The sequence below is a fragment of the Petaurus breviceps genome, unplaced genomic scaffold (assembly GCF_028583685.1).
Source record: "Petaurus breviceps papuanus isolate PSGF00001 unplaced genomic scaffold, PetGlider_PUasm1.0 90825, whole genome shotgun sequence".
In the NCBI taxonomy this organism is placed as follows: domain Eukaryota; kingdom Metazoa; phylum Chordata; class Mammalia; order Diprotodontia; family Petauridae; genus Petaurus; species Petaurus breviceps.
Window position 1 is genome coordinate 13875312 of NW_027187353.1, and position 27245 is coordinate 13902556.

General features: G+C 37.4%; 1 protein-coding gene across 1 annotated transcript in view; it reads right to left on the reverse strand.

Moving 5' to 3' along the window:
• GRID1 (glutamate ionotropic receptor delta type subunit 1) overlaps positions 1 to 27245 on the reverse strand; it is a 1154654-nt gene that overhangs the window by 12807 nt on the left and 1114602 nt on the right. Inside the window, exons 14-15 of the mRNA XM_069071354.1 lie at positions 8137 to 8303; positions 2753 to 2993 (exon numbers count right to left, since the gene is read on the reverse strand). Of these exons, the coding sequence (XP_068927455.1) occupies positions 2753 to 2993; positions 8137 to 8303 (408 nt within the window). The remainder of the gene's footprint in view (positions 1 to 2752; positions 2994 to 8136; positions 8304 to 27245) is intronic.

A 27245-nucleotide genomic window follows, 5' to 3' on the forward strand; every position in this document is an offset into this window, starting at 1 on the left:
CTCTCTCTCTCTCTCTCTCTCTCTCTCTCTCTCTCTCTCTCTCTCTCCCCCTCTCCCTCCCTTCGTTTTTTACTCTCTCCCTCCTTCCCTCTCCTCTTTCTCTTACTTTCTGTTTTACTGCATTGACTCTGTCTCTATCACTACTGTCTCTATCTCTCTGTGTCACCCTCCCCCATTTGGTCAGTGGATACTAGTCTCATTATTGCATTCACTGTAGCTTACTCTTCTTAGTCTTCTGGAATATTTCAAAGATCTAAAGTCCCATGGGACTAGGTACCCCTGGAAGGTTATCCTGATGTGAAAAAGTCAATGATGGTATGATTAGAATTGATTAGACACTTAAAATCCATTTTCCACCTAAGACTGAGGATCATCTCTCCTCCTGGGAAACCTCTAGCCCAAGAGTTTTTCATCCACAGTTCTATATATCTTACCCAAGTGAGCTTTGGATGGTAAAGTAAATGGTCATTCAACTCAGTAATCATCACACACCTTGATCGAAGTGATTAGGAAGTGGAAGAAATCAAATAAATGGATTTAATAAAAAAAATCAGACCTAAGAGAAATCTAGTAATAGGCATGCATCAAATGCTTCCTCTATCCTAGTTTTTACTTTAAATAAATTGGATCAAGAGAAAAAGAAACCTTTTAGCATAATAAATACTTTTTAAAATCATTTTTTCCTCAATTGTGATTTCTTTAGCCAAAAACATTACACTTTTCATGTTCCTGTGGGGCTGGTTCACCAAGGATGCTTGGCAAACCTCCATTCTGACATTTATTCAGTGTGGAGAATGTAAGAGAAGCAGAAAGAAAAACAAACCAAAGGCATTCTCCCTGATAACCAAATGACCCTTTTCAACATGAGAATGGAATTCACATTCATTGTAGGTACATCAAGAGAAGAAATATGAACTATTTGATAGATAGTTGGCTTCAGTGTCAAGATGTCCTAGATTCAAGTCCCAGTCCTGACACATACTGGCTGTGTGACAATGAATAACTTACTTAGCTTCTCATTTCCGCAGAGAATTGTTTTGAAGAGCAGTTGGGCTATATTGGTAGAAAGAATTTCTTCACTAAGAGTTCTCTGCATTTATGGAATCATAAGAGAGAAAGAGAAAGAGTGATAGTGGCATAAACAGTAGACAGAAAAAGAAAGATAAAGATAGAGACACACAGAAAAACTGAAAGATAGAAACGAAGATAGAGATCAAGAGACATAGCGGTGTACAAGGAAAGGAGAGAAGCAAGATAACAGATAGTGATCTAGAAATAGATAAAGCAAGGCTTAAGTTAGTTGTGGTCAGTCACTTTGGTGCTTTTTGAGTAAACAATGTCACATTAAAAATGATTATATCTCATCATAACATAAATGTGACCTTAGCTTTTCAAAGGGTTATGTGAGTGGATCAAAAGCTCTGGCACATTCTACCAAGCTGGGAAAGATTTTCAAGTATTGGCCCAAGAATGGACTGTGTCTCTGTCACATAAGGAATTGCTTAGCCAAATCATACATGATCATAAGCTTGTCCTGCAGACTGATGAAATCTTGGGGTCCAGCAACATTCAAATGCCATCCAAGTCCTATATGATGTACTGTGTTTTAGCTCCTGGATTTATGATTGAAGGAAGATTATAGAGGAAGCACTCACACTGGGGAAATCACAGCTCCATGAAGGATTGTTCAGTATTGAATAAGGGCACATAACAAAGCAACCCGAAGATCTTGGCTCTGCATCTGTTTGCACTGGATTCACAGACGAGATACTTCGTTTTCCACAACCTCCTTCCACCCCTACATTCAAAAGGCTCCCTGAGATTAGAATTGATGGATTCTCATTTCCATTCTTTTCCAGCTGTGTTGCTGCTACTTGTTTGGAAATAACATCTGTTTGAACTGAAGGAATCTTGCAAGTTTCTCCATATTTCCAAAATTACCAGAGGTTAGCTTGTTAAGCAATTTAATTGATGCAAATAGACCCTGGCTTTATGCAAGAGTGTTTTAAGAATGAATTTAATTTCTTGGTGGTGGAACTCTATCCCCAAACAATGCAATACCCAATTCCTTCTTTCAGAGAGAGCTTTCTAGGGGAAACACTCAGAAGGGCTTTTTTTTTTCCAGAAAAACAGTTTATTGGGGGTCAGGTTTGAGGGAGAGGCAGTAGGTCAATAACATGATCAGTCCCTGGTATGCCATCTCCTGGGGAAAAGGACACTTTACTTCAAATCTTGAATTTCACCAAAGGTCACTGACCATGATGAACCTGAGTCATATGTTTGTGTCTATGTGTTGACCATCCTTGGTGGGCAGACAGCTCATAACCCTCAGAGGAAACCCAGCACAGTTTCCCCTTACTGATACTTGGGATAGATGGCCAAGGGGCAGGTGGGCATGGATTCTGGGCTACTCTCTTACCCCTAGAGCTGGTCTCTCCAGGTCAGGGTAGAAGCACATTGGTGAGGCAGAGTGGGTAAGGGCGCCCTCGTGCTGCCCACACTGCATCTGCTCTATAGATAAATACAGGACTTTAATGCCTTGGCACTTTTTACAATCATAAAAAATCACTTAAATCTGTTCTTTTACAAAAGAAAAAAAACACAAGAAAAGCACAGTAAAGAAACAAATCTATGTTACGTGTCTAAGCTATGTGAAAATGATTCATATTATTTATAACAAAAAATCCTAAAAATCTCATAGCTCAACTCTTGACTTTGAGCTTCCTTAAGGAATAGGATAAAAGCTATGGACCTCTTTCGGTGTTTCCTGATGGCAACGGTTGCTGTTCCACCATAGCTCCAGGGCTGCCACCAGGCACGCAAGGAGGAGGCCCACAGCAAGGATGCAGAAAACGCCAGCAAAACTGTGTAGTTTCAGAGACTTGCCATCTGTCTGAGCACTTGTGTGACTATTCAGGTCACAGCGACCCATGCGTGGCCACCATTTTTGTTTGAGAACATCCAAGTCACCAGTATCTTGTAACTCCAGGATCCTGAAAAATAAGATGAAGAATGATCACTAACACTGGAAAATGATGCTGCGTACCTATTTTTAATGCTATCACTGTTGTTCTTATGTAATTTTAGCATGGCTGGAGGAGGGTGATCACCAGGAACCACGGTAGGATTAACATCACTGTTGCCATCATCTCCAGTCACCACCATCAGCAGCAACTTCACCATTACCACCACCACCACCACCACCAAAAGCAACACAATCCCCTTCCTTATTGATACCAGTATTATTGTTACCATTATCATTATCACCTTTATAAATGTATTAATTATAATTCATGTCCCTTTGCTCTGTGGTTTGCAAAAAAACAAAATCCATTATAATTACTCACAAAAGGAGGCAGTTCCAATATTATCATGCTGATGAATGCCGTTTCCCATTCTTCACTATCTAATGCTAGGCCAGAAATCTTGCCAATTGTCAAACAGAATAGCAGCCAAATTCTCAGACTCTGGGACATGTCAAGTCTTCGATAAGAATCACATTGCTGCCGTATTTTTTCATGGCTACACAAACTTTCTTGATTGGATGCTAACATGCAGGGCTCCTGGCACTCAGAAGCTCTTACATTATTCATTTAATCTTTTTTGGGGGGTTAACAATTAAATATTTAATTTAATAAATAGTGCTCTGTATATACAAAGAGAAAATTAAAAAATATATATATCTTTTCTCTTGAACTCATAGGCTTCTGGGATGAGGGACCAAATCTCTTTCAAAAGGCTTTATCTTGGAATCAATCCCAAAAAGATATTTTGATTTGCATGGGTTCACTTTCAACCTGGTGATAGCTGAGCTAACTTGCTATAGGAAAAATGATTGTATATGCAATCATCTCTTTAAACCGCTAATAAACCTTCTGTGAGTGGGTCATTGTGTCCACAACTAGCTAAATGTTGGCATAAAGGGGAAGCATAGATGTGCTTCCTCCTAGAAATCTTTTCCCTACAAAGGTGAGGAAGTCAGGCTGTAAGTTTTCTATTTGGAAGTCTGGATCCACAGAAAGAACGTAGATGTGATTGAAAACTGGAGGGAGTATTTTTACCTTGACTCTTATCTTTGTCATTCAGTTTGGGTTATGGCCATGGAACTCCTTCAATTCTATTCCATTCAATTAAAAACAATGATTAAGATCTTAAGGTTGTGGTAACCACCAAGTACACAAACACAACATATAATAGGCTCGGCCCTTTAAGTGCTTATATTCTAGAGGAAGCAATATTAGGTGAGCCTGGGTTTATAAATGCATATCTACAGAAAGGAACAAAATGCAATAGCCAGAAGCACAGATTAACACCTGGCCATTTCAGGAAAACTCACGAGAAGAAAATGGCAACTGAGCTCTGCTTTGAAGGAATCAAGAGATTCTAAAAGGCCAAAATGAGGAAGAAACATCATGAGAACTTTGGTGAGAAGAAATGGACAGAGGAAGCAGGTAGAATTTCTTACATTACATACAGCCATCCCCCAGTACACCAACTAAAACTAGGTTGTATACTACAGGAAGGGGAGTAATATGAGGTAGATGAGAGCCCAAATGTGGTTGAGGGAGGGAAATCAGAAAGAAGAGTGTTTAACAAGATCCTTTCCTTTCCACTCATCTTTACCCATAAGCTACATGTCCTCCCAAGACTTAAGTACAGTAGCCTCTTGGAGGTCACTCATACAACTCTGAACAATCTCATCCAACCCCTCTCATTGCCATTATGACTGTGCCCATGGATCTGCACTTCAAAATGAGAAAAGTCTCTTTGACTGAGTCTGGATCTGACTGTAAAAGTGCATGATTTACACCCACACATCGTTGGTGGTTGGCTTCAGGTTCGTGTTAGCAGCCATATTTCCCCTGAGTCCCAAATGGTGTGATTAACTGGGCAGCTTTAATGCCGAACTATATAAATGAGCCTCATAAACATGGGTTAGGGACTGCTACACATTTACATAGAAAATGACTGGCATTTACTTCCTCTAGCTCTGACATTAATTAAACATTTGTTTCAAGGACTGAGTAGTTGCCGGCAATTACTATTCTGGTTTTCTTTTATCAATGTTCTGAATTCAGAAACACCCAATGCCTCATAGAAGAATGCATGTTCAATCATGAATTCATTACAGAGAGAACGGGACAGAGACAGAAGGCAAAAGTGAGGGGCCATCTTGGTAAGGTAGGGTAGCTTCTGCAGAATAGATTAGAACAGAGAGTAAGGGCAGTGGTATGAACAAATTTTCTAAGCTATATTCCACTACCAATAAATTATAAAAATTAATTGAAATTAATAATGATAATATAATAATTGGGAAATCATTAGCAGTGCCCTATTGTTCTCTGGAGTTCCCTAAAGCCAATCATAATAATCAGTCATAAGTAAAGGTATAAATGTGCTTTGTATTATCACTCAGCCCCAGGGACAAGAAATGTGAGCAAGACTGAGGCTACCATTCTTTTTAGCCAGAGCTATGAGCATGTGGTGAATGGGGCAGTGGCTCAAGGCAGTAGAATTTAGAGGGAACAATAATTTCCCATAGGAACCCCTTCAGGATCTAGAGGATACTATAGCAAGGAATCTCTCTTAATATTCCATGATATTTGTCCTGCTTTCTTCTTTTGTTATTTTTACATTGAGAATGACAAAGTTGATTTATATTGCATGTTGTTGCCCCCTATGAGGCTAAGTATTGTGCAGCTTAATCAATGTGCCAAAATGGATAGTTCTAACTCTTTGTATATTGATGTAGTTAGGTGGACTACTAGATACAGCACTGAGTTTGGAATTGGGAAAATCTGAGTTCAAATTCCAGTCCAGAAACTTACTGGTTATGTTACATTTACCAGATCAGACAACCTCTTTTGGCCTCACTTTGCTCTTATGTAAAATGCAGATAATAAGAGTATCTATCTCACAGTGTTGCTGTGGTGATCAAATGAGATGATTCATTAAAGTACTTTATAAATCATAAATTTCTATATAAAAGTAGTTCAGCAGCAGCAGAAATAGCAGCAGCAGCAGCAGTAGTAGTAGTAGTAGTGGCATCAGAAGTAATAGTATTTATGACTGGTTGTATAGAAACTGTTCAGAGGGAAGAAATCTAAACTGCAAAAAGTTAGTCTCTTCTTGTCTTGGAACCTCATGAATTTGCTATTGCCATATAACCCAGGGTAATCAGAAAGGATAATGAATGCTGTGTTGGGGTGGTAGTGGTGGTGGTGGTGATTGTAAGAAACAAAAAAAACCAAGAATGTTACATTCCTGGACACACAATGCGCACTTAATAACCTAATGAATGCTTGCTGATTATTTGATGGATTGAGTCAGTATGGGCCAGTGTTTTTACCACGGAGTCCTGGCACCCCGGATATACCCTATATTCATTACCCTGTAAACACTTTGAGGACAGTATTTACTACTGCTTTGGTATCCTTGATGCCCATTACATCATAATGGATTAATAAATGGTTATTAAATAAATGAAGTATTTTCACCAGCCTCCAATATAATTATACACATACTTTCCTAGAAATCTCCCCTGTTTACTCCTTAAATTTCAATTAAATTCAGCATCCTTTAAGTACTTGCCTTTGTGGTTAGAAGACTAGGGTTTCTGTTCTACTCTTGCTATAGATTTTGTATGTCAGTCACCTTAAGGAAGTCAATTCAACTCTCTAATTCTTAATTGTATCATATTAAGTGGAAGGGGGAAGGAATATGAGATCTTCTAATGTTAACTTTAAACTCATAAACATTTCATTGTGCAAATATTCCTCCTGTCCCTAGATCATAAATCTAGGAGAGATTTTACTTCTTTATTTTCCATTTGCAAAATTCTTCAAGAACCTTACAAATGTTAGCAGAATTCTACTCATTTCTCCTCACTGACATCACTTTCATACTAGATTGTTAGATCATTAGAGCATGAGTTATTCCTAAGTAATCTTTGTTTCCAGAGACATCCAACCCAGTGCTTTGTGCAATGGTAAGTTTGAAAAAAAAATGAATGAATTTCCTTTTCATCAGGGTGCAGAATATCCTTCCCATTTAGCAGACTGGTGTGGAGATGTGTATAAACCTATATATGGACAGGCTTTCTCTCTTGGAGATGAATCACATATAGTTCATTAGAAGGGAAAGAAAAAGAACATTCCTCATATTTCAGTTCATAGAATGTATGCTGATCAGTAATTCATTATCTCTTCTCCTAAGGACAGTCGGCCTGTTCTCCAAGTCAATTCAACCTGTGTGTGCCAGTGTCTAGCCTGTTTCCTCCCTGTAACTATCTCATTCTCCAGTGCTCAGCAGAGGCTCCTCACCAACTTATTTCTCCTTTTTCTCTTCATCTCTTCAAATAAATCGAAGGGGAAACTACAAATGTGACCATACCCAGAATTCACTTTTTTTGGCTTCCATCGTAATGTCTCTTCATGTGCTTTTTAAGAAGGCTAATTTGAATCTAATTCTTAGGTACCAAAGATGCCCTTCACTGGGCAGAGAACAGTGTGTGGCTCTTTCTTTGTACATTTGGAAACCACTAAAAAGTACTAGAGAAAATAATGACTTCTAGAAGTGGAGGATGAAGGAGTCAAAGCAGATTTAGTCAATAATGTCACTATCCCCATTTCAACATGAGGATCAGTTTACTTATAAATCTACTAAGTCCAAGAAAAAGAGAATAGCTAAAAACTTGGGGACCAATAGTGGGAAATACATGGTTTAATAGTTAAAGGCAAATAGAAAAGGAAGAAGAACACTAAAAGAAAGCTAATGAATATGAAAGACATCATTCAAAGTTTCCCTTAATCTAAGCAGCTATAAAATAGGGTTTTGTCTGATATCCTTTGATCCACTTACCTTCACCAAACAATCCTGGCACAAAGATAAGTGAAAGTTAACCTAAGATTTAAATTATCCACTCCACAAACCAGATACACAATCATGTAAGAGTTCTCATTGAGATCAATGCCTGCCACATCAAAGACGAAATGGATATAAAGGTGGTAGTTGCTTCCTCATGCTATTTAGCATCGGGAATCATCAACTGGAAAGAAAGCCCCAATTATTAGCCCACCAAGCACACCTACCATGGCATATTGGCTAACCCTCCTCCCTCATCAATGTCCAAGTTACCTCTGGGAAAAGAGGTCCCTGTAGGGGCTGCCATGTTGAAGAGCTATGCCATAGCCCTTACTGCTGATGCTGTTGCCAATGACGGTGACTGAGCAATCATCATCTGTCAGGGCTGCATATTCCACCACTGCAACATCCCACAGAAAGGCATAACTTCCTTTCTTTGCCTGAAAAAAAAAACAAAACAGACATGAAATCATGGAGGACTGACATTCCAAGAGGGAGGAGGAAGAGCTGTCCACGTGCTGTGAAATGAGGAACACAGCTAGATTCTGCTAGTGAGGAAGTTATCTTTAATTAGACAGCCAAGATCCTCCCTTCATAAGTGGCCTAACATTTCCTCCATTATAGTCACTCCCACTTTGGATTAGATAGTAAAGGTGAGGTATTAGTTCTACCAGTTCTCAATTAGAGACTAAACCTATGATATCATCGATATTGGGAATACTCTAATGAGGAAATTACTTGGGAACAAAGTCCATGGGAAAGGAAGGAAAAGGAAGGAAGGGTGAATCAATGTCTCCCTTAACTCTTTCTCTTAATCATATCTTTTGGAAATTAACACTAACACTTTAAAGTAAGCTACCTTATGGAGCTTAACAAAGTGCTTTGTTAAGCCCGAAAGCATCATATGAATGTAAGCTGTTGTCATTATTATTGAACATTGTTTTGGCTATCATTTTACATATGAGGAAATTGAGAGGTTTTTGAAATCTGGCCATATTTCATTCTTCCTGTGTGACACTGGTTATCTTATTTAATCTTTATGATATTCATTTGTAAAAGGTTAGGCTTAGATTAAATGACTGTGCTCACCTCTGAGGGCAGCTAGATGGTTCAGTGGATAGAATACCAAGCCTGGAGTCAGGAAGACTCATCTTCCTGAGTTCAAATCTAGCCTCAGACACTTACTAGCTGTGTGACCTTGGGCAAGTCACTTAACACTGTTTGTTTTAGTTTTGTCTTCTGTAAAATGAGATGGAGAAAGAAGTGGCAAGCTACTCAGTATCTTTGCCAAGAAAATCCCATTAGAGGATCATGAAAATTTGGGTATCATCAAAAAATTACTGAATGACAACTCAACTCCAAATCTGTAAGCCTATGAAATTATGAATAACTTTAAATCATATTCAATCTTAGTAAAAAGAATTATCAGCAGGTGAAATTGGTTTTCAAGTCCTTCCCCCCTCTTTACTGTATTTTCGCTTTTTAAAACATTAATTTTGGTGAATCTAGCATCCAGGAAAAGACCTCCCCAATCCTATCAGGAGTTGTCAAAATTGTACCCTCACCATTGTCCCAGTTGTTCCTGCCATTAACTTGTTCTTACGTTCCTGAGGTCAGGTTCTTTGCATTTTCCAAGGTGAGAATCAGACATAAGATGTTCTGATTAACCCATACTAAAACAATGATACCAGTAGTAAGAAGAACCAAGCATAGGGATCAGCATAAAGCCTGCACCCGCAATTTCTTCATCTAGGGAACCCCTGAGGAGGAAATGTTTTCTATTAATATGGGTCTACAGATATACTGAAATTTACCGTCTTAAGCAGCCTTCACTTACAGCCTTTGTTCAAGAGGTTTTGACCCTGCCAATCAATAAGTTTGGATAAGGGAAGGAGGAAGGGTTCTGTGAACTTGAAAGGCAAAATACATCATTATTTCCTCTAGCCTGTAACATAAGCATTTTTTTCTATTTTAATAAAGACAATAAAATATTATTTAAGGTGTGGATCATAGGATTCACCACACTGACAAAGGGGTCCATAATACACACACAAAGGGGTTCAATACTTTATCTAAGAGAATTTTCTAGAGCAGTGTGAGATTACATTAAGTGACTTTTGCAGGATTATATAGTCAGTAAGTATCAGGAATGGGCTGGATCTTTCTGTCTCTAAGTCAATCTATTTATTACAATATACTATATAATAATAATAATGATAATAATAATAAAAATACCATGACTGGACATTAAAAATCAAGAAGCAGTAGGATGATGGCTTGTCTCCAGATTTTTTCTATCTGAACTCCATCAAATAGAAAATGATAACAAAATGAATTCACATTTATACATGACTTTAGAATTCTCAAGTGACTTCCCTTATAATCTATTAATTAGATAGTGTAAGTTACCCTTCTATCCAAATTTATCCTTGTCTGATAACACAGTGCCCTGATATGAATTCAGAACATGTGGTTGGTATAATTTGACTGAAAAGATATTCTCAAACCATGTATCTACCAAAATTTGGAGCACAGGATTTGTTGGACAAAGGTAAAACCATAGGACTTGCAAAGAGAAGAATTAGGGATTGAATCCTAAATTTTATGGACCAGGTAGTCTTTTAGCTCTGATGTCTTAGATTATATGAATTTTATATTTAAAATAGGAATTTGCAGGGAAGGAGGCAATCTTGGGTATTTTGCTTTGTTGGGTCCTTCTAAGGTGTTAAAGGAAATCTTCTGAGTTTGAAAAATAAACTAAGTCTGGAGAATGGTCTATGTAGCCTTAGATAAGTCACTACCCTATCTGGGTTTCAATTTCTTCATTTACAAGGGGTTGAATTAGATGGCTTACGATGTCCTTTCTTTATTTCCCTTTTAAATTTATTTACTTTTATTTTATTATATTCAGTTATGCAGGTTTTGGAGCTCCAAATTTTCTCCCCCTCCCTGCCCTTTCTCCTTCCCCCTATGGCAGCATATGAAATCCAATATAGATTTTACAGATACCTTCACATTAAACATTATTCATGTTGTCAAGAATTATAACCAATGGAATGGACCCTGAGAAAGAAGAAATAAAACAAAACAAAAACAGACAGAGAGTAAGTAGTTTGCTTCAATTTGCATTCAGGCTCCATTATTCTTTTTTTTGGATGTGGATAGCCTTTTCCATCATGAGTCTTTTGGAGGAGTCATAACCTTTCATTGCTGAGAAGAGCCCAATCTATATGGTGTCCTTACTAGTTCAAACGTATTATTCTATGACCTGAACTGTGGCCTAAGTTCTTCGGTGGAAGGTCCTTGTGACCCACACCTTGCAATAGCGATTAACCCATTACCAAGACTAGATAAGCATTTAATAACCAGTTCTTTGGAGTGAGCTTCTGAAAGGAATCAGAGTGAGAATTTCTAGGTACCACAAAAATAGTATCTTGCATCAACAGTCATTTTTTTCTATACTCAATCATCAATGCTTTTCTATTTTCTTTGAATTTTCAAGGATAGAACTTAAAGGAGAGAAGAATTTGTGGCGAGATTCTTCTCACCAGAAGGCCAGGCAGTTTCTGAGTTTGATTTCTGGGAAGAACACAAAGATGGCTAAAAAGTGTAAAGAACCTGACAGAAAACTGTTCCTAGGAATAAATGTTTTTATCATCTTGTACTTCCTTGATCTCCACTAAGCAGAAATTTTGAGCTTTTCCATCTGCATTGTTTCAGGCTAGTATTAGCTGATTGAGCTCCTACCATTACAGCTGGGTGCCAATGCTGGCATGCTTTGAGATGCTAGCCATAGTTGGATGCAGGCCACCAGGGAAGAATGAGAGCTACTTTATTTGGCACAATATGAAATAATTTATCCAACTAGAGAAGCATAAGGTGAAACAGCTTCTTGTCATGGACAGCTTTACTTGACCACAGAGATCATGTAATGGCCAGGAGATGCAAGGCAGATTTTAGCTCCATATAATCAATCAAGAAAGCAAGCAAACAACAAGCATTTATTATATGTTTCTGTGTTCCAGTCACAGTGTTAAATACCATGGGATACAAAGACAAAAGCAAAACAATTAAATATCCCCAACAGAGAATATGCAGAATGAAAGTCACATTTTTGGCCATGGTCTTTATGGGAATTCGTTTTGCTTGTTTATGCATATTGGCTACTGGGGCTTTGTATTTATTATTTTTAAGGGTAAGGATGGGGGACGGAGAAAATAAATGTTTACTATTTGAGAAAACAAAATAAAATTGAATTAATCTTTTAAATGAAATGTGTATTTTCTTGAGATAGCAGGTTCCTTCTCATTAGTAGCATTCAATTCAAAACTGGGTGACAAAATTTTGGGGATCATTTGAAGTGATTCTCGATCGGGTACAGATTGGTCTCTGAGATAATAATGGAACTACACAGGACTAGCTAGTGTTCTTGTATTGTATTATCATGCTAGATGTTTTAAAAGAAAGTACTATTTGCCTATTATTTGTCATATTTTGTTTGTCTGCTTGTTTCTAATTATTTAAGGGATATATTCTTGGGTTTCTGGTAACTACTCTGAGCCTGGCAAAACAAACAGGTGGATAGGGCAATCTAATGCAAATACACAGGCAAGGGTTAATAGTCTTTAACTATGTTGTCAGTACATGTTTCTTCATCAGGAACCAGGTCCACTGGAAAATTAATTGATTCTGAGAAATATCAAGAGTCACAAAACTTAATGTGGTGTCCTGGAAAAAAAATGTTGAATTTTGAGTTGAAGGATCTGAGTTCAAATCCCTTCGCCCTTTGGGTGACTTACTGAATCTCTGGTGACTTCCATGTTCTCATTGGGAAAAAAGAGCCCTTTGTAGTGGATGATCTCCAAGCCTCCTTCTATCCTTATATTGTTGTTATCTTGCAAGGTTCCACTTCATACTGTTTCACCAAATTATCCTGAAGGTCAAATTTGGCAATCTATGTACAATATCAAACCTACCGAACACAAGACTCTCCTGATGGTTCACATAGGGGTGTGACATGATAAGAAGGAACCAAGAAAGCATGGCTAAGCATAAGAAAGTCCTAGATGCAGGCCTGGCCAGCTCATGGCTACAGTGAGTCTTTTAATTGCTATGGATTCATTCCTGGATCCTCCCTTCATTCTCTGGACTTTCCGCCTTTTGTCTTATAGCCTTCTTCCTCTAGAGAGGTTGCTTTTTTGTGGCCTTCTCTTTGAACCAGTGAGTCCTAGGCCAGGACTAGATTCTATAAAGTACCTGAGACAAACTCAACTCAGTCTGTGATCACTTTTTCAGTCTATGGACTCTGTCTCCTCACCAACAACCTTTCTTCTTGTCTTCTCCCATTAAAGGGTAAGATCCTTGAAATTGTGACTATTGATTATGTTGTATTTGTAGTCTCAGAACTTATCAGAGGCTTGACATATTACATGCTAATGTAATATTCTATTCACCTCTATCTAGCTCTTCCTATCAATTCATCATCTCTACCTATCTCACTATAACCATCAATGTATCATCTACCCATTAGTAATTAACAATGAGGATTTTCAGAAGAGAAAGGTATGCTTAGCAAGTGAGTAACTGGCTAAAACACTGTTGTTTGAGAACATGACACAATTATTCATTAAAACTCTCTTGCCTCAAATGATTTTATTTGAACTTATCTTTTTACATGTCATTTTTTCCAATAGAATATAAAGTTATGAAAACAGGATTTATTTATATACCCAGCATCTAACAGAGTGCTTTACCTAGATTAGCTTCCAAATCATCATATATCAAATTAAATTAGAGGCAGTGTGGTATAATCTATAGAATGCTTGCATTTGAGGCAAGACGATCTCATTCATTTACTAGCTGTGTGAGTTTGGGCATGTCATTATACCTCCCTGGACCTCAGTTTATCCACCTATAAAAAGAGGGATTTGGATTAGATTTCCTCTAATGTTCTCCCTAGTTATAAATTGAGAGACCTAGTAATTGAATTGATTGGAATAGATTTTGCATTTATGAGTTATAAAATAAAATAGAGGAATTATCATTTCTAGGCCAGGGAAAACATACACCTAAAAGAAGAGGCAGCTGGGCTTAGAGTTAGGTACTTGGGTTCCAACCACTAGTCTGACATTAACAAACTATGTGACTCTAGGGAAGACACTCCTTCTCTGAGTCTTAGTTCTTCATCTTCCAAATAGCATATTAATCCCTGTAGTGCCTACATTATGAGGCCATTGTATCATATAATTTAAGAAATTTAAAGCATTTTACCAAAAATAGAGCTCTATAGAAATTAATTGTTATTTGTTGTTACTATTACTTTAACAAAGGTCAGGGAATTTATATTCTGTTGCCATCTTTGGAATCTCACCAAGAATAATTTAACTTGAATAGGGAGGGAGAAAGAGAAAATGCCCACATATATCTGCCCTGTGGGTAGCAATTACAATATAAGTAATTGTATTTTTATTTTTTTTATTATTATTATTATATATTATATATATTATAAAATTATTATTTTATTCTTTGTAGTGGTGGTGGTGGTAGTAGTAGTGGTAGTAGAGGTGATGGTGGTGTTGGCAGTAGTAATAGTAGTAGTAGTAATAGTTGTAGTAGTAGTAATAGTAGTAGTAGTAGTAGAACCTATTATATAATACGGTGGTAAAAATAATAATATCAATAACATCTATGTGTGAGACCCTGTGCTAAGTCCTTTATAATTATTTCATTTGATCCTCGAAACAACCCAGGAAGATAAGTGTTATTATGATCCCCATTATACAGAAACAAGGAAACAGAGGTTAAGTGACTTTCCCAAGGTTACATAGTTAATAATATCTGAAGCTGAATTAATCCAGACCTAGTGCTCTATACAATAAACACACACACACACACACACACACACACACACACACACACACACACACCCCAAAGAAGAAAATCAGTAACAAAAACTATTTATTCTGAGAAATATCAAGAGTCACAAAACTTAATGTGGTGTCCTGAAAAAAATGTTGAATTTTGAGTTGAAGGATCTGAGTTTCTAGATCCAAATATTCATGGCACAGACAATCAACGGAGATTCTAATTAAAGAAAACAAATTTGAGCTTATAGGAATTGAAGAGACTTCATGAAATGTTACATATGTTTGAAATTAGGCTTTCAAAGGTATACTTTATTTAAAAAGGATGAAAATTAATAAAAGCAATGATATATTAGTATATTTTTGTGATGAATTTTGGAACCCATTTGATGATATATATTAGAAAGCATTTCAACTGGGGTCAAGTAAGGTAGGCAGAAGTACTACTATCAGTGAAATAAACTACAGACTACTTGAACAGAAGAAAATTGACAGGAAGGTCAATAAACAGATTGGAAGTTTTCATGAATCTCAAATGTGATTGATTATAATGGACCTTCTTCTCTCTACCAAAATCAGAGTAACTAATATATTCTTGACTTGTCTTAATACATTCCTTCAAAAGGGATAGAAAGAGCTAGAAGAATGGCTATCTAAGACTAGATTCTTAACCTTCTGCCATCTTTTCTCAGTCTTCACACTCAACATTGATCTCTTATTTGCCAAATCAAAAGGCATCTTTTCATTCTTTGTCCTTTATCTCTGTCCAGCTTTTGACATAATTAACCATTTTCTTCTTCTGAATTTTCTATCTTCTTGTGTTTTCATCAGTGTTCTTCCTCAGTTTTCCTCCTGCCTTCATGATAGCTCCATAGAACCCTTTCACATAATTTCCTCAACTGTCAGTATAATCTCAACAATTTGTCCTCTCTATTGGGGATCTCATCAGTTCTCTTGGGTTCAATTATTATCTCCACACTGCTGACTCCCATGTGTATAAATGTAGTACTAATTTTTTAGCCTGAGCTACAGTCTTAAAATATCCACTGACTATTAGACATTTCCAACCAGAAGTCTTGTAAGAGTCTTAAACTCAATATGTTAAGATGTACAGCAATTTTCCTTCAAATCCACTATCTGTTCCTGTATCCTACTTTTGCAACTTATGAGTTATCTTTCATCCCTTACTGTTCCTCAACAAAATTCAATTAGTTGGTAAGGTGTATTGATTCTACCACCATGAACCTTTCATCATTCCCTTTAACTCCAATTAAGTAGCCAGTGCCTTATTTTAGGCCTTCATCATCTCTGTCGGACTATTGGAATCACTTTATAATTTACATGCTTTAAATATCTCCTCACTTTAATCCACTCTCCACACAACTGTCAAAGTAATTTCTCTAAAGGATTCCAGAGGGACTCTAACCATATCTCTCTTTTATTAAATAAACTTTGGTGATGCCTAATTACCTCTACAATGAAATACAAATTCCTCCATTTAGCATTTAAAGCCCATCAAAACTTAGGCTCAGCTTACCTTTCTAGGCTTATTATATATTACTTCTCTTCATAACCTAGGATCCAAACAAACTGACTTTCTTACTGTTCCTCAAGCACAACATTTTATTTCTCATCTTTTTGCTTTTGTCCAGATTGTTTTACAATTTTGGAATGTGTTCCCCTCTCATCTATTATAACTTCTAATTCTTTTCAAAGTTTAGTTTAAAATGCCAAATATTTCATGAGATCTTTATTACTTTAGTTATTAGTTCCTCTCAAATAATATAATAGTAATATATATATATATATATCAATAATATATAATATAAAAATAATCATACAGACACTTATAAAGCTTTAAAGTTCTAAAGGTGGAAGACAGGTCATATGGAAAGCCATTCAGAATAAAAATAACAGACACAAATGGAACACTTTAAATGAGAAAGAAAAAGGAGAGGCCAATGTGATTATCCAATAAGCTCATTAATCAACTTGGATTGTTGAGACACATAGAATGTGGAAGCAAATATTGATGACAGAGGATTAACATAAAAACAGGACCATAATCTTTCAAGAATAGTGCCTGGACCTGGTTCAATATTAGAAAAAGTATAAGGATAATTGACCATATCAATAATAAAACTAACAAAAATCATATAATTATATCAATAGATGCAGAGAAAGCTTTTGACAAAGTATAACAACCATTCCTATTTAAAACATTAGAAAGCACAGGAACAAATGGAACCTTTCTTAAAATGACAAGTAACATCTATCTAAAACCAAGAGCAAGCATTATATGTAATGGAGATAAACTAGGTGCCTTCCCAATAAGATTAGGAGTGAAGCAAGGATGTCCATTATCACCACTATTACTTCATATTGCACTGAAAAATACTAATTATAGCAATAATATAAGAAAAAGATTTGAAGGAATACTAATAGGCAACTATGGAACAAAACTATTACACTTTGCTGATGGTATGATTGCATATTAAAAGAACCTGAGAGAATCAGCTGAAAAAGGTGTTTAAACAATAAACAATTTTAGTAAAGTTGAAGGATATAAAACAAATTCATGAATTAAGAAAATTTTTTTAATATTACCAACAAAACCCAACAGGAAGAGATAGAAAGAGAAATTTCATTTAAAATAACTGCAAACAATATAAAATGCTTGGAAATTTACCTGCCAAGACATACACAGGAACTATATGATTTACAAATTAGTTATAAAAATACTTTCACACAAAGGGTAATTTATTTTTTTAAAGGCTTTATTAACTTCTGATTTACATCATTCGTTTCCGCCAGATTTTGAGTTACAAATTTTCTCCCCGTTTTTCCCCCACCCATACCCCCAAAACAGCAGTCCCACAGGATATCCCCACCTCTGATCTGCTCTCTCCCATATTTTCTCCCATACCCGTTTCAACTTTTCCAGTAGGGCATGGTGGATCTCTATATTTCCCAATTATATGTAAAACAATATTGATAACAGTATATATATATTTAAACATTTGATTTTAAAACTTTGAATTCCAGATTCATTCCCTTCCTCCTTTATCACCCACCCTTACTGGGAAGATAAGCACTTTAGTATAGGTTGTACATGTGTGGCTAATGAAAAACAATAACATAGCAGATATATTGTAAAAGACTGACTATATTTCCCTCCCTCCTATCCCACATCCCACTTGTTCTATTCTCTACTTTGATCCTGTCCCTTTTCAAAAGTGGGTGCTTCCAACTTCCCTCCCCCCCAGCCTGCCCTCCCTTCCATCATCCCCCCTCACATCCTCTCCCCCCCCATTCTCCTGGAGGGTGAGATCCCCTTTTCAGTGTGTATTTCCCTCCCTCCTCAAGCCAGATTCAATAGGAATAAGGTTGACCCATTCCCGTTTGCCTTCCTATTCTTCCCCTCCATTGTAACCATTTTCCCTTGCCTCTTCTGTATGAGATAGTTGCCCCACTCTGTCTCTCCCCATCTCCTCTCATTATATCCCTCTCACCTCTTAATTTCACCTTTTAAGTATCATCCTTTCCTGTTAAGTTGGTCCCGTGCCCTCTATCTATGTATACCTGTAAACATGTATACACACATTCACATATGTATTCATATGCCTGCATACAGTCATATAAAGACATATATATATAATATATATATATATATATATATATATATTTCTAATCCCTTCAACTACTGAGAAAAGTTTCATAAGTTACAATTATTGTTTTTCCATGTAGGAATGTTAATAGTTCAACTTTAGCCAAGTGGCTCAGCAAGCAAGAGCACCGGCCTCAGTGCCGGGACGACCCGGATCAAATCTGGGCCCAGACACCCAGCACCACACCCAGAAACAACAACTGGACATGCAACCCCGAGCAAGCCACTCAACACCAATTGCTTAAAAAAAAAATAGTTCAACTTTGATAAGTTCCTTATGATTTCTTTTCCCTGTTTACCTTCTCGTGCTTCTCTTGCTTCCTGTATCTGAATGTCAAATTTTCTATTCAGCTCTGTTTTTTTCAGCAAGAATGCTTGAAAGTCCTGTATTCCACTGAATGACCATATTTTCCCCTGAAACAGGATACTCAGTTTTTCTGGGTAGGTGACTCTTGGTTTTAATCCCAGCTCCCTTGACCTCCAGAATATCACATTCCAGGCCCTTCGATTCCTCAGTGTAGAAACAGCCAGATCCTGGGTTATCCTGATTGTGTTTCCACAATATTCAAATTGTTTCTTCCTGGCTGCTTGTAATATTCTCTCCTTAATCTGGGAATTCTGGAACCTGGCTATAATATTCCTAGGAGTTTTCTTTTTGGGATCTTTTTCAGGAGGTGATAGGTGGATTCTTTCAACCTCTATTTTGCCCTCTGGTTCTAAAACATCAGGGCAGTTTTCTTTGAGAACTTCCTGGAGGATGCTTTCCAGGTTCTTACTTTGGTCATGGCTCTCAGGCAGTCCAATAATTTTTAAATTATCTCTCCTGGATCTATTTTCCAGGTCAGTGGTTTTTCCCATGAGATATTTCACATTGTCTTCTATTCTTTCATTTGTTTGGATCTGTTTAACAGCATCTTGATTTCTCATAAAGTCATTAGCTTCCATTTGCTCCAATCTAATTCTGAAGCAATGATTCTCCTCAGTGAGCTTTTGAGATTCTTTTTCCATCTGGCAAATTCGACTTTTTAAGGCATTCTTCTCCTCATTGCCTTTCTGAGCCTCCTTTGCCATTTGAGTCAGTCTGTTTTTTAAGGTATTATTTTCTTCAGTCAGGCTGTTGACTCTCATTTCATAATTTTCTTGCATTGTTCTCATTTCTCTTCCCAATTTTTCCTCCACTTCTCTTATCTGCTTCTTAAGGTCCTCTATGGCCTGTAACCAGCTTGTATTTTCCTTTGAAGCTTTTGGTGCAGGAGTTCTGACTTCACTGATTTCCTCCTGTTCCATGCCTTGCTCCTTCTTATCCCCAAAATAGGAGTGTAATGTTGGAATCTTCTGTCTGCTTTGTTTCCTTTGCCTGCTCATTTTGCCACTCAATGATTTGACTTTTGGGCTTTTTGCCACGGTAGGACTCTGCCACCAGACAGGGGAGTTTTCGTCCCAAACGCTGGGGTTTTCTCAGCTGCCGGAGGTATTAGATGGGTGCCCTCTCTGAGGTCTTCACACGCTCTGGCAAGCTGGACACACACCCCAGGACCTCCACCCTAGACTGCAATCCAGATCCAAGCAGGTTAAAGAAAGAGCGATGACCCCTCAGACTGGTGCTTGGTCCCCCTACACTCTGCAGGCCAGGAGCTGAAGCCGCCACGTGGCGCTGGCAAATGTGCCAGCGTCTCAGCGGTTTCTTGCCCTGGGGGTAAAAGCCACGCACTCCCACTTAATGGGTCCCAAAGTCCAGAATGCACTGGCCTCTCACCTTGTCCTTTCCATCTATGTGTTGATAAATCTGGAAACGGCCACAGTTGCTGCTGATCTGGAGTCCCTCTGGCTGGCGGCTGGTCAGGCCTGCCCTGGGGCTAAAGCCTCGGCCTGGGGCTGGGCTGGGCTCCCAGAGCGCTGTGCTGGCCGATTCCTGCCGGCCTGCCGGGCTGTTCTCAGTGGGAGGTTAGCTTCTCTGTGTCATTTTGTGGGTTCTGCAGCTCCAAAGTTTGTTTAGAGTCCCCTTTTTACATGGATTGGGGAGGGTGGAAGCCGGAGCTGTGGGAGGGTCTTGCTTCTACTCCGCCATCTTGGCTCCCCACAAAGAGTAATTTAAAGAATTGGAGAAATATTAATTGCTTGTGGGCAAGGCAATACAACATAATAAAAACGACAATACTATCTAAATTACTTTACTTCATCAGTGCCATAACAATCAGACTGTCAAAGAATTATATTAAAGAAATAAATAATAATATTCATCTGGAAGAATGAAAGCAAGTATCAATTTTTAAAAGTGAAGGAAGTCTAGCAGTACCAGGTTTCAAACAAAACTACAAAACAGTACTTATCAAAACATTCTGGTACTAGATAAGCAGCAGAATGGTTAATCAATGGAATAGATTAAGCCCACAACATACTGAAGTAAAGGACCACTCTAACCTACTGTTTTATAAATCCACAGACTGGAACTGTTGAGGCAAAAATTTGCTATTCAATAAAAATTGATTGGGAAACTAGAAAGTTGTCTGGAAGAAACTAGGAATACACCAACATCTCACACCATATACCAATAAAAACAAAATGATTTAGACATAAAGGGTGATTTAATAAGCAAAGTAGGGGACCATAGACAAGTATCCTGTCAGATTTAAATATGAGGGAAAGGTTTTTGACCTTATAAGAGATATAAAGTATAACAGGAAATAAAATGGATTACTTTGATTACATGAAATTTAAAAAGCTTTTGCACAAACAAAACAATGCAACCAAAACTAGAAGGAAAGCAGGGAATTGAGGAAAATATTTACATCACATTTCTCTGATAAAGGTCTAATTTCTCAAATATATGAGTTCAAATCTGGCTTCAGACACTTATTAGCTGTGTGACCCTAGGCAAGACAGTTAACCCTGTTTGCCTCAGTTTCCTCATCTGTAAAATGAACTGGAGAAAGAAATGGCAAATCACTCCAATATCTGTGACCATATGGGGTCACAAGCTCTAAATGGGGTCACAGAGTCAGATATGATTGAAACTACTAAAAAGTAACAAATGTGGAAATATTTTGTATGTCTTCACATGTATTGTGTGTATTGTATTCCTTGTCTTCTCAAGAAAAGGAGAGAATTTGCCACTAAAAAAGCAATGGGGAAGAAAGAATTATTCCCCTAGGACAAGTTCAGAATGAATTAATACCCATTATGAATGCTAAGAATGGCAAAAGGGGGTTATGGTGTCCTTTTAGTTATGTTTGATATAAGAAAAAAAGATTAAATAAGGGATAGAATCTCTTCTCAGGGAAGATGGGAAGATGATAAGCAATGACAGTGAGAAGGAAGTCACTTCATACTTTCATTTTTTTTTCTTTTCCAAGGAGAATTATCTTTGATTGGTGAAAGGAGGATAGGACTAGAATAAAGGTTTTTTTTTTTTTTAACATATAATTGAAATTCAAAGTAAGTGAAGAGATAGACATATAAGACCTGGATACCATTGACAAGTCCAGATCATCTGCCTTGGAAAACTCTACCCTAGATTACTGAAAGAATGCCAGACATAATCACTGATCCATTGGCAGCGCCTTTTAAAAGAAAATTCATAATGCTTGAAAAAGGAGATTGTTCTGGCTTTAAAAGAAAAAAAAATGAAGAAAAATATAATCCTTTGAAATGGGAGCATGTTCTGATTTTCAAAGAAAAGGGAAGAGAACTAAACATTGGCAAGTTTGATTTCAATTCTTAATAAAAGAAAAGTGCATTGTATATTGGAGGGATGGTTTGTGAACATTTAGAAAAGGAAGAAGAAATAAGTAAGAACCAGTTAGGCTTCATCAATTAGAGTCCATGCCAGACTGATAGTTTCATTTTTAACAGGTTAAGTGGACTGATAGATCAAATGCTATGGATATAGCTTAAGTAGGTTTCAGTAGACTATCTAATAAAGTTTCTAATGCTATTCTTGTGAAAAAGTAGAAGAGGATATTGTTGTTGTTCTGGATCTGTGATTTTATCTATGTAAGGAACTGTTATAGGAATGTTAATTTTTAAGATCTTCCCTGCCCCTAGGCCCTTTGATAGCCTTAAGTACACCTGAAGCTGGTGGAAGGAGGCTTGTTTTTCAGGAGATACTTTTTAATTGGGCAGTGGGTTAAGAGGGTTGTTACATTCTCTGAGACAGGACAAGGCTATATAAATCCTGACGTGAGGCTTTGTTTTGGGGCTCACTTTGAGAAGTGTTGTGTGATTTGACCAGACAAGACTCTGGGCATCCGTTGAGAGCCCCCTGGCTTTGAAAAACCCAGATGTTGATGCTTCCCCTTCTGGTAACTGTGACTATGTATGGAAGTAATGGTTGGAAATTTGGAGGCCTGTCTGCTGAAATGTTTCTCTGTCTTGTAACTTCTGCTTGTAACTTCTTTCTGTATAATCTAAAGTTCAGTGTGCTGACTTTTCCCCCTGAACTAGGTAAATGATGTTTGATTGTTTAAAGCAAGATTGTTAACCCATTTTGAGTTGCTTTCCTTTAGAAGCAGATCTAAGAACCTGTGTTGGCAGCCACCCTGGGTATGCTGGGGTGCTTGATGCTCAAGGAACTCCCCATGAAGATGTTCCTTATAACAATGCAGGAAAAAAAGACAAATATTCTGTAACTTATAACTTTGGGGAATTTCTAGAGACACTAAGAGGCTACATTATTTGCAAAGTCACAGAGTCAGTATATGCCAAGGTGGGTAGGGGTGGGACCTTTCATTGAGTTATTTTGGTTTTGGAATTTGTCAGTCCCAGATGTTTATGTCATGCTGCATATCTCTGGCAGAGCTCAATGTGCAATTAGTTCTATTTTGAGGAGATATACTATCAACCTGAAGGTAAATCACTAATAGTTTACTCCCTCAACTCCCACACTCACTATCAGTCCTTGGCTCTATGCTATTCAATTATCAGTGCCTTGGATGAAGACATAGAAAGCCATCTTGCCAAATTTGTAGAATACATAAATCTAGGCGGGTCAAGAGATGGAAAGAAATTAGTCACATATTGGATGACAGAACCAGGATCCAATGATCTCAGCTATCTAAATCATTGCTGAATTCTAATAAAATGAACTTTAATAGGGATAAATGTCAAGTTCTACACTTGTTTAAAAATTCTTTACAAATAAAGGATGTAAAGTACATAGATGGATGACTCATATGACAATGATGTCAGGCATTACTGAAACTAGAAGCAAAATGAGTCAACAGTATAATCTGATAGGAAAAAAATCTGATACTATAATTTTGCATTAGAAAAATTATGCTATACAAGACTAAAGTGATAGTGCTCCCAATGTACTCTGCTTTGGGCACTTCTGTTCAGTTTGGGGTGCCATATTTTAAAAGGACTTTTGTCAAGACATGATACAAACTATGGCATCCAACCAATTAGCAAAAGTTCTTCAGACTTTGAAATATGAAGAAAAATGGAAAGAAATGGGGATATTTTAGAAAAAGGAAAACAATTCAGACTTTATAGTCATCTTCAAGTATTTAAAGAGATTTCATGTGGAAGAAAGATTAGACCTTGGTGCCAGAGAACAGACTTAGGAGCAATGGGAGGAAATGGCTGAATGGTGAATTTTAGCTTTTTGTAAGGAAGATAGCAAGAGACAGATTGACTTAGTGACTACATAGCTGGCCTCGAAACCAGGAAGACATGTGTCTTCTTCTGATATTTACTGACTATGTCATCCTGAGCAAATCACTTAACCAGTGAGCATCCTTGCCAACTTTCTAAGATTATAAATTAAAGAGGAGGTGCCAACCTACATTAGTCAATGAGGTTTTTCCCTATGCAAATGTAATCACAGGTCTACTGCCTATCCTTATTCTTGCAAGCAAAAGGCTTCTAACAATAGTTTAGTGGTGTCTAACTGTTCATGACCCCATTTGGGGATTTCTTGGCAAAGATACTGGCAAAAATTGCCTTTTCCTTCTCCATCTCATTTTACAGAGGAAGAAATTGAGGCAAACAAAGTTAAGTGACTTGGCCAGTGTCACTGAGCTATATAAGTGTTTGAGGTCCAATTTGATCTCAGGAAGATAAGTCTCTCTGAAGCCAGGCCCAGAAGGCTATCCACTGTGCCACCTTTCCAACAATGGAATGGACTACTTTGAGAAGGTTAAGGGTGCCTCTTTATTGAATGTTTTCAAGTATGTTTTAGTTATGTTGTGTTGGGAATTTTAGTTTGAATATGAAGGAATTAGATGGCAGGTCATATCTCTACTGACTGAAATTCCGTTTGCTTTGTAATTGAAACCAAAATATAGATGTATTATATAGGTATTGCATCCAAGGGCCTAATCAGTAAGACTCATGTTCTTTTTCCTGCAATGGATATGGCCCATACTGAACTTTTTTGGAGTATTCCTCCTAGTGACCAGTGCTGCACATTATGACATCCATTCTGTTTCAGCCTTGGCAAACACGACTAATTACTGGTTCCAATAAAGTTCAGAAATCCTCAATGCTATAATCTTGCATTACCACAGTAACACAGACCTCTCTTCCTCCACAAGGGAAGGTGGTGACATAGGTGACAATTTGATGTTTTTTCTTTCTGTTGGCACACTGGCTTTAGCTTTAAAGATTTCAAATTTCATCCCATTAATATCACGCTTCTTCTGTTAAATGTTGACTTATGACCCAGTATTTGACTTGTCCGACTTGAAGGCATTTCAAATCCACATTGTAATCCAACATGACAATCAGACAGAGCTATTTGTACAACTCTAAAAGGCCATGTCATGCTGAAATAAAATTTAAACCTAGGAACACTTCCACTCCTTGTGTGATGTTTAGAGAGAAAAGAAAACAGGCCGGCTTAGACAAAGCAAAAATTGACTTTAATCTTTAGTACACATGACACCCTAGTTTTCACAAAATCAAATATGCTACTCTTGAATATTCCATGTTTTTATATCTTAGTGCCAGACACTCATGGCTTCTAGATGAACTCAGTGAGAAAGCAAAAAGTGGTCATAAAAAGTTCCATGATGTTAAATGTCTAAGTTGAAGAGGGATAGTCAATATGTTGAAAGGACCACTGACTAATTCCTCATCATGAATCCACTGTGCTGACACTTAGAAATGACGATAGCTGAGGAGGGGGAGCAAGAGAAAAGTCCAAGTTCATTACCTGTTGTGTGAGCCAAGATAACTTAACAAATCTCTAATTATTTTGCCTAGTATCTAAGTAGAGGAAATAACATGCTAGTGAAGGAGGTTTAATTGTGAGATGGAGCCAAGATAGTGGAGAAAAGGTAGCAATGTGCCTGAATTCTTCCCAAAACACCTCTGAAAAATTTTAAATAATGCCATAAAACAATTTCTAGAGTTGAGTAACCCACAAAAAATGAAGTAAAATTATTTCCAGTCAAATGCATCTTAGAATGTTAGCAGGAAAGGGCTATCACACCTGAGGAAGACTGGGGCACAGTCCAATACAGACATAGCCCCAGCAAAGCAGAAACATTCCCAGAAAGCCACTGAATCATTAGTGGCAGTGGCTGCTTCTGGAGCTCCCAACCCACACACAGTAAGGGAGTCAAACAACTAGTCTGAAGGAGATGACAGAGGCATCTTGGCTAGCACTGAGGCAAGACATTGTTGCCTTGCCCATACTTGGATCTAGGGTGAAGTCCCAGGTGGCAGTCACAGGGCAAGGAGGAGCACTAGCACACCAGAGCTTGTGGACTCAGTGGGGCAGGGTCCCTTGTCATGGTTCCAGGGCAGAAAAGAATGGTTGTGGTCATTTGCAGACCAGGGCACAAAACAGGAAATACACCTCTCCTTAGATTATGCTATGCTGGAAGAACTAAAAACTTACAGGTATCTACAAGTATCTCTGAAAACATCTTCCTAAACCCCCTGAAGCTTGGGACCATGCATCCAATGCTCTGAAAACAGAGCTTCACATTAGTAAAAGTTTAAAAGTCAAGAAATAATCTGGAAAAAATGAGCAAACAACAGAAAAATTCTGACCACAGAAAGTTACTGTGGTGATAAGGAAGATCAAAACATGCACTCAGAAGAAGATAAACACATATAAAGACTCCAAGAAAAATAGGAAATTGTCTCAGGCCATGGAAGAGCTCAAAAAGCATGGTGAAAATCAAGTAAGAGAGGTAGAGGAAAATATGGGAAGAGAAATAAGAGTGATGGGAAAAAAAATCATGAAAAAGGTCAACAGTTGTTAAAGAGAAACCAAAAATACCGAAGAAAATAATATCTTAAAACAAATAAGCTAAATAATACAAGAGGTAGAAAAAGCCAAGGAGGAGAAGAATGCCTTGAAAAGCAGAATTGGTGAAATGGAAAAAGAAGTCCAAAAGTTCACTGAAGAAAATAGCTCCTTAAAAATTAGAAATGAGCAAAGGAAAACTAATGACATTTTGAGAAATAGAGAAACAATAAAATAAAACCAAAAGAATAAAAAAAAATAGAAGACAATGTAAAATTGGAAAAACAATTGACCTGGAAGTAGATCCAGGAGAGATTTTTTTTCCTTTCTTTTTTTTCCCTTTTTTTTTGGAGGGGGGGAAGGCAGAGGCGATTGAGGTTAAGTGACTTGCCCAAGGTCACATGGCTAGTAAGTGTTAAGTGTCTGAGGCTGGATTTGAAGTCAGGTCCTCCTGACTCCAGGGCCAGTGCTCTATTCACTGTACCACCTAGCCACCCAAGATAATTTTTTTAAATTATTGTTCTACCTGAAAGTGATAATAAAAAAAAAGCCTATCACAATTGATAAATGGTCAAAGGATATGAACAGGCAATTTTCAGAGGTAGAAAATAAATATATCTATAAGCATATGAAAAAATCACTATTGATTAGA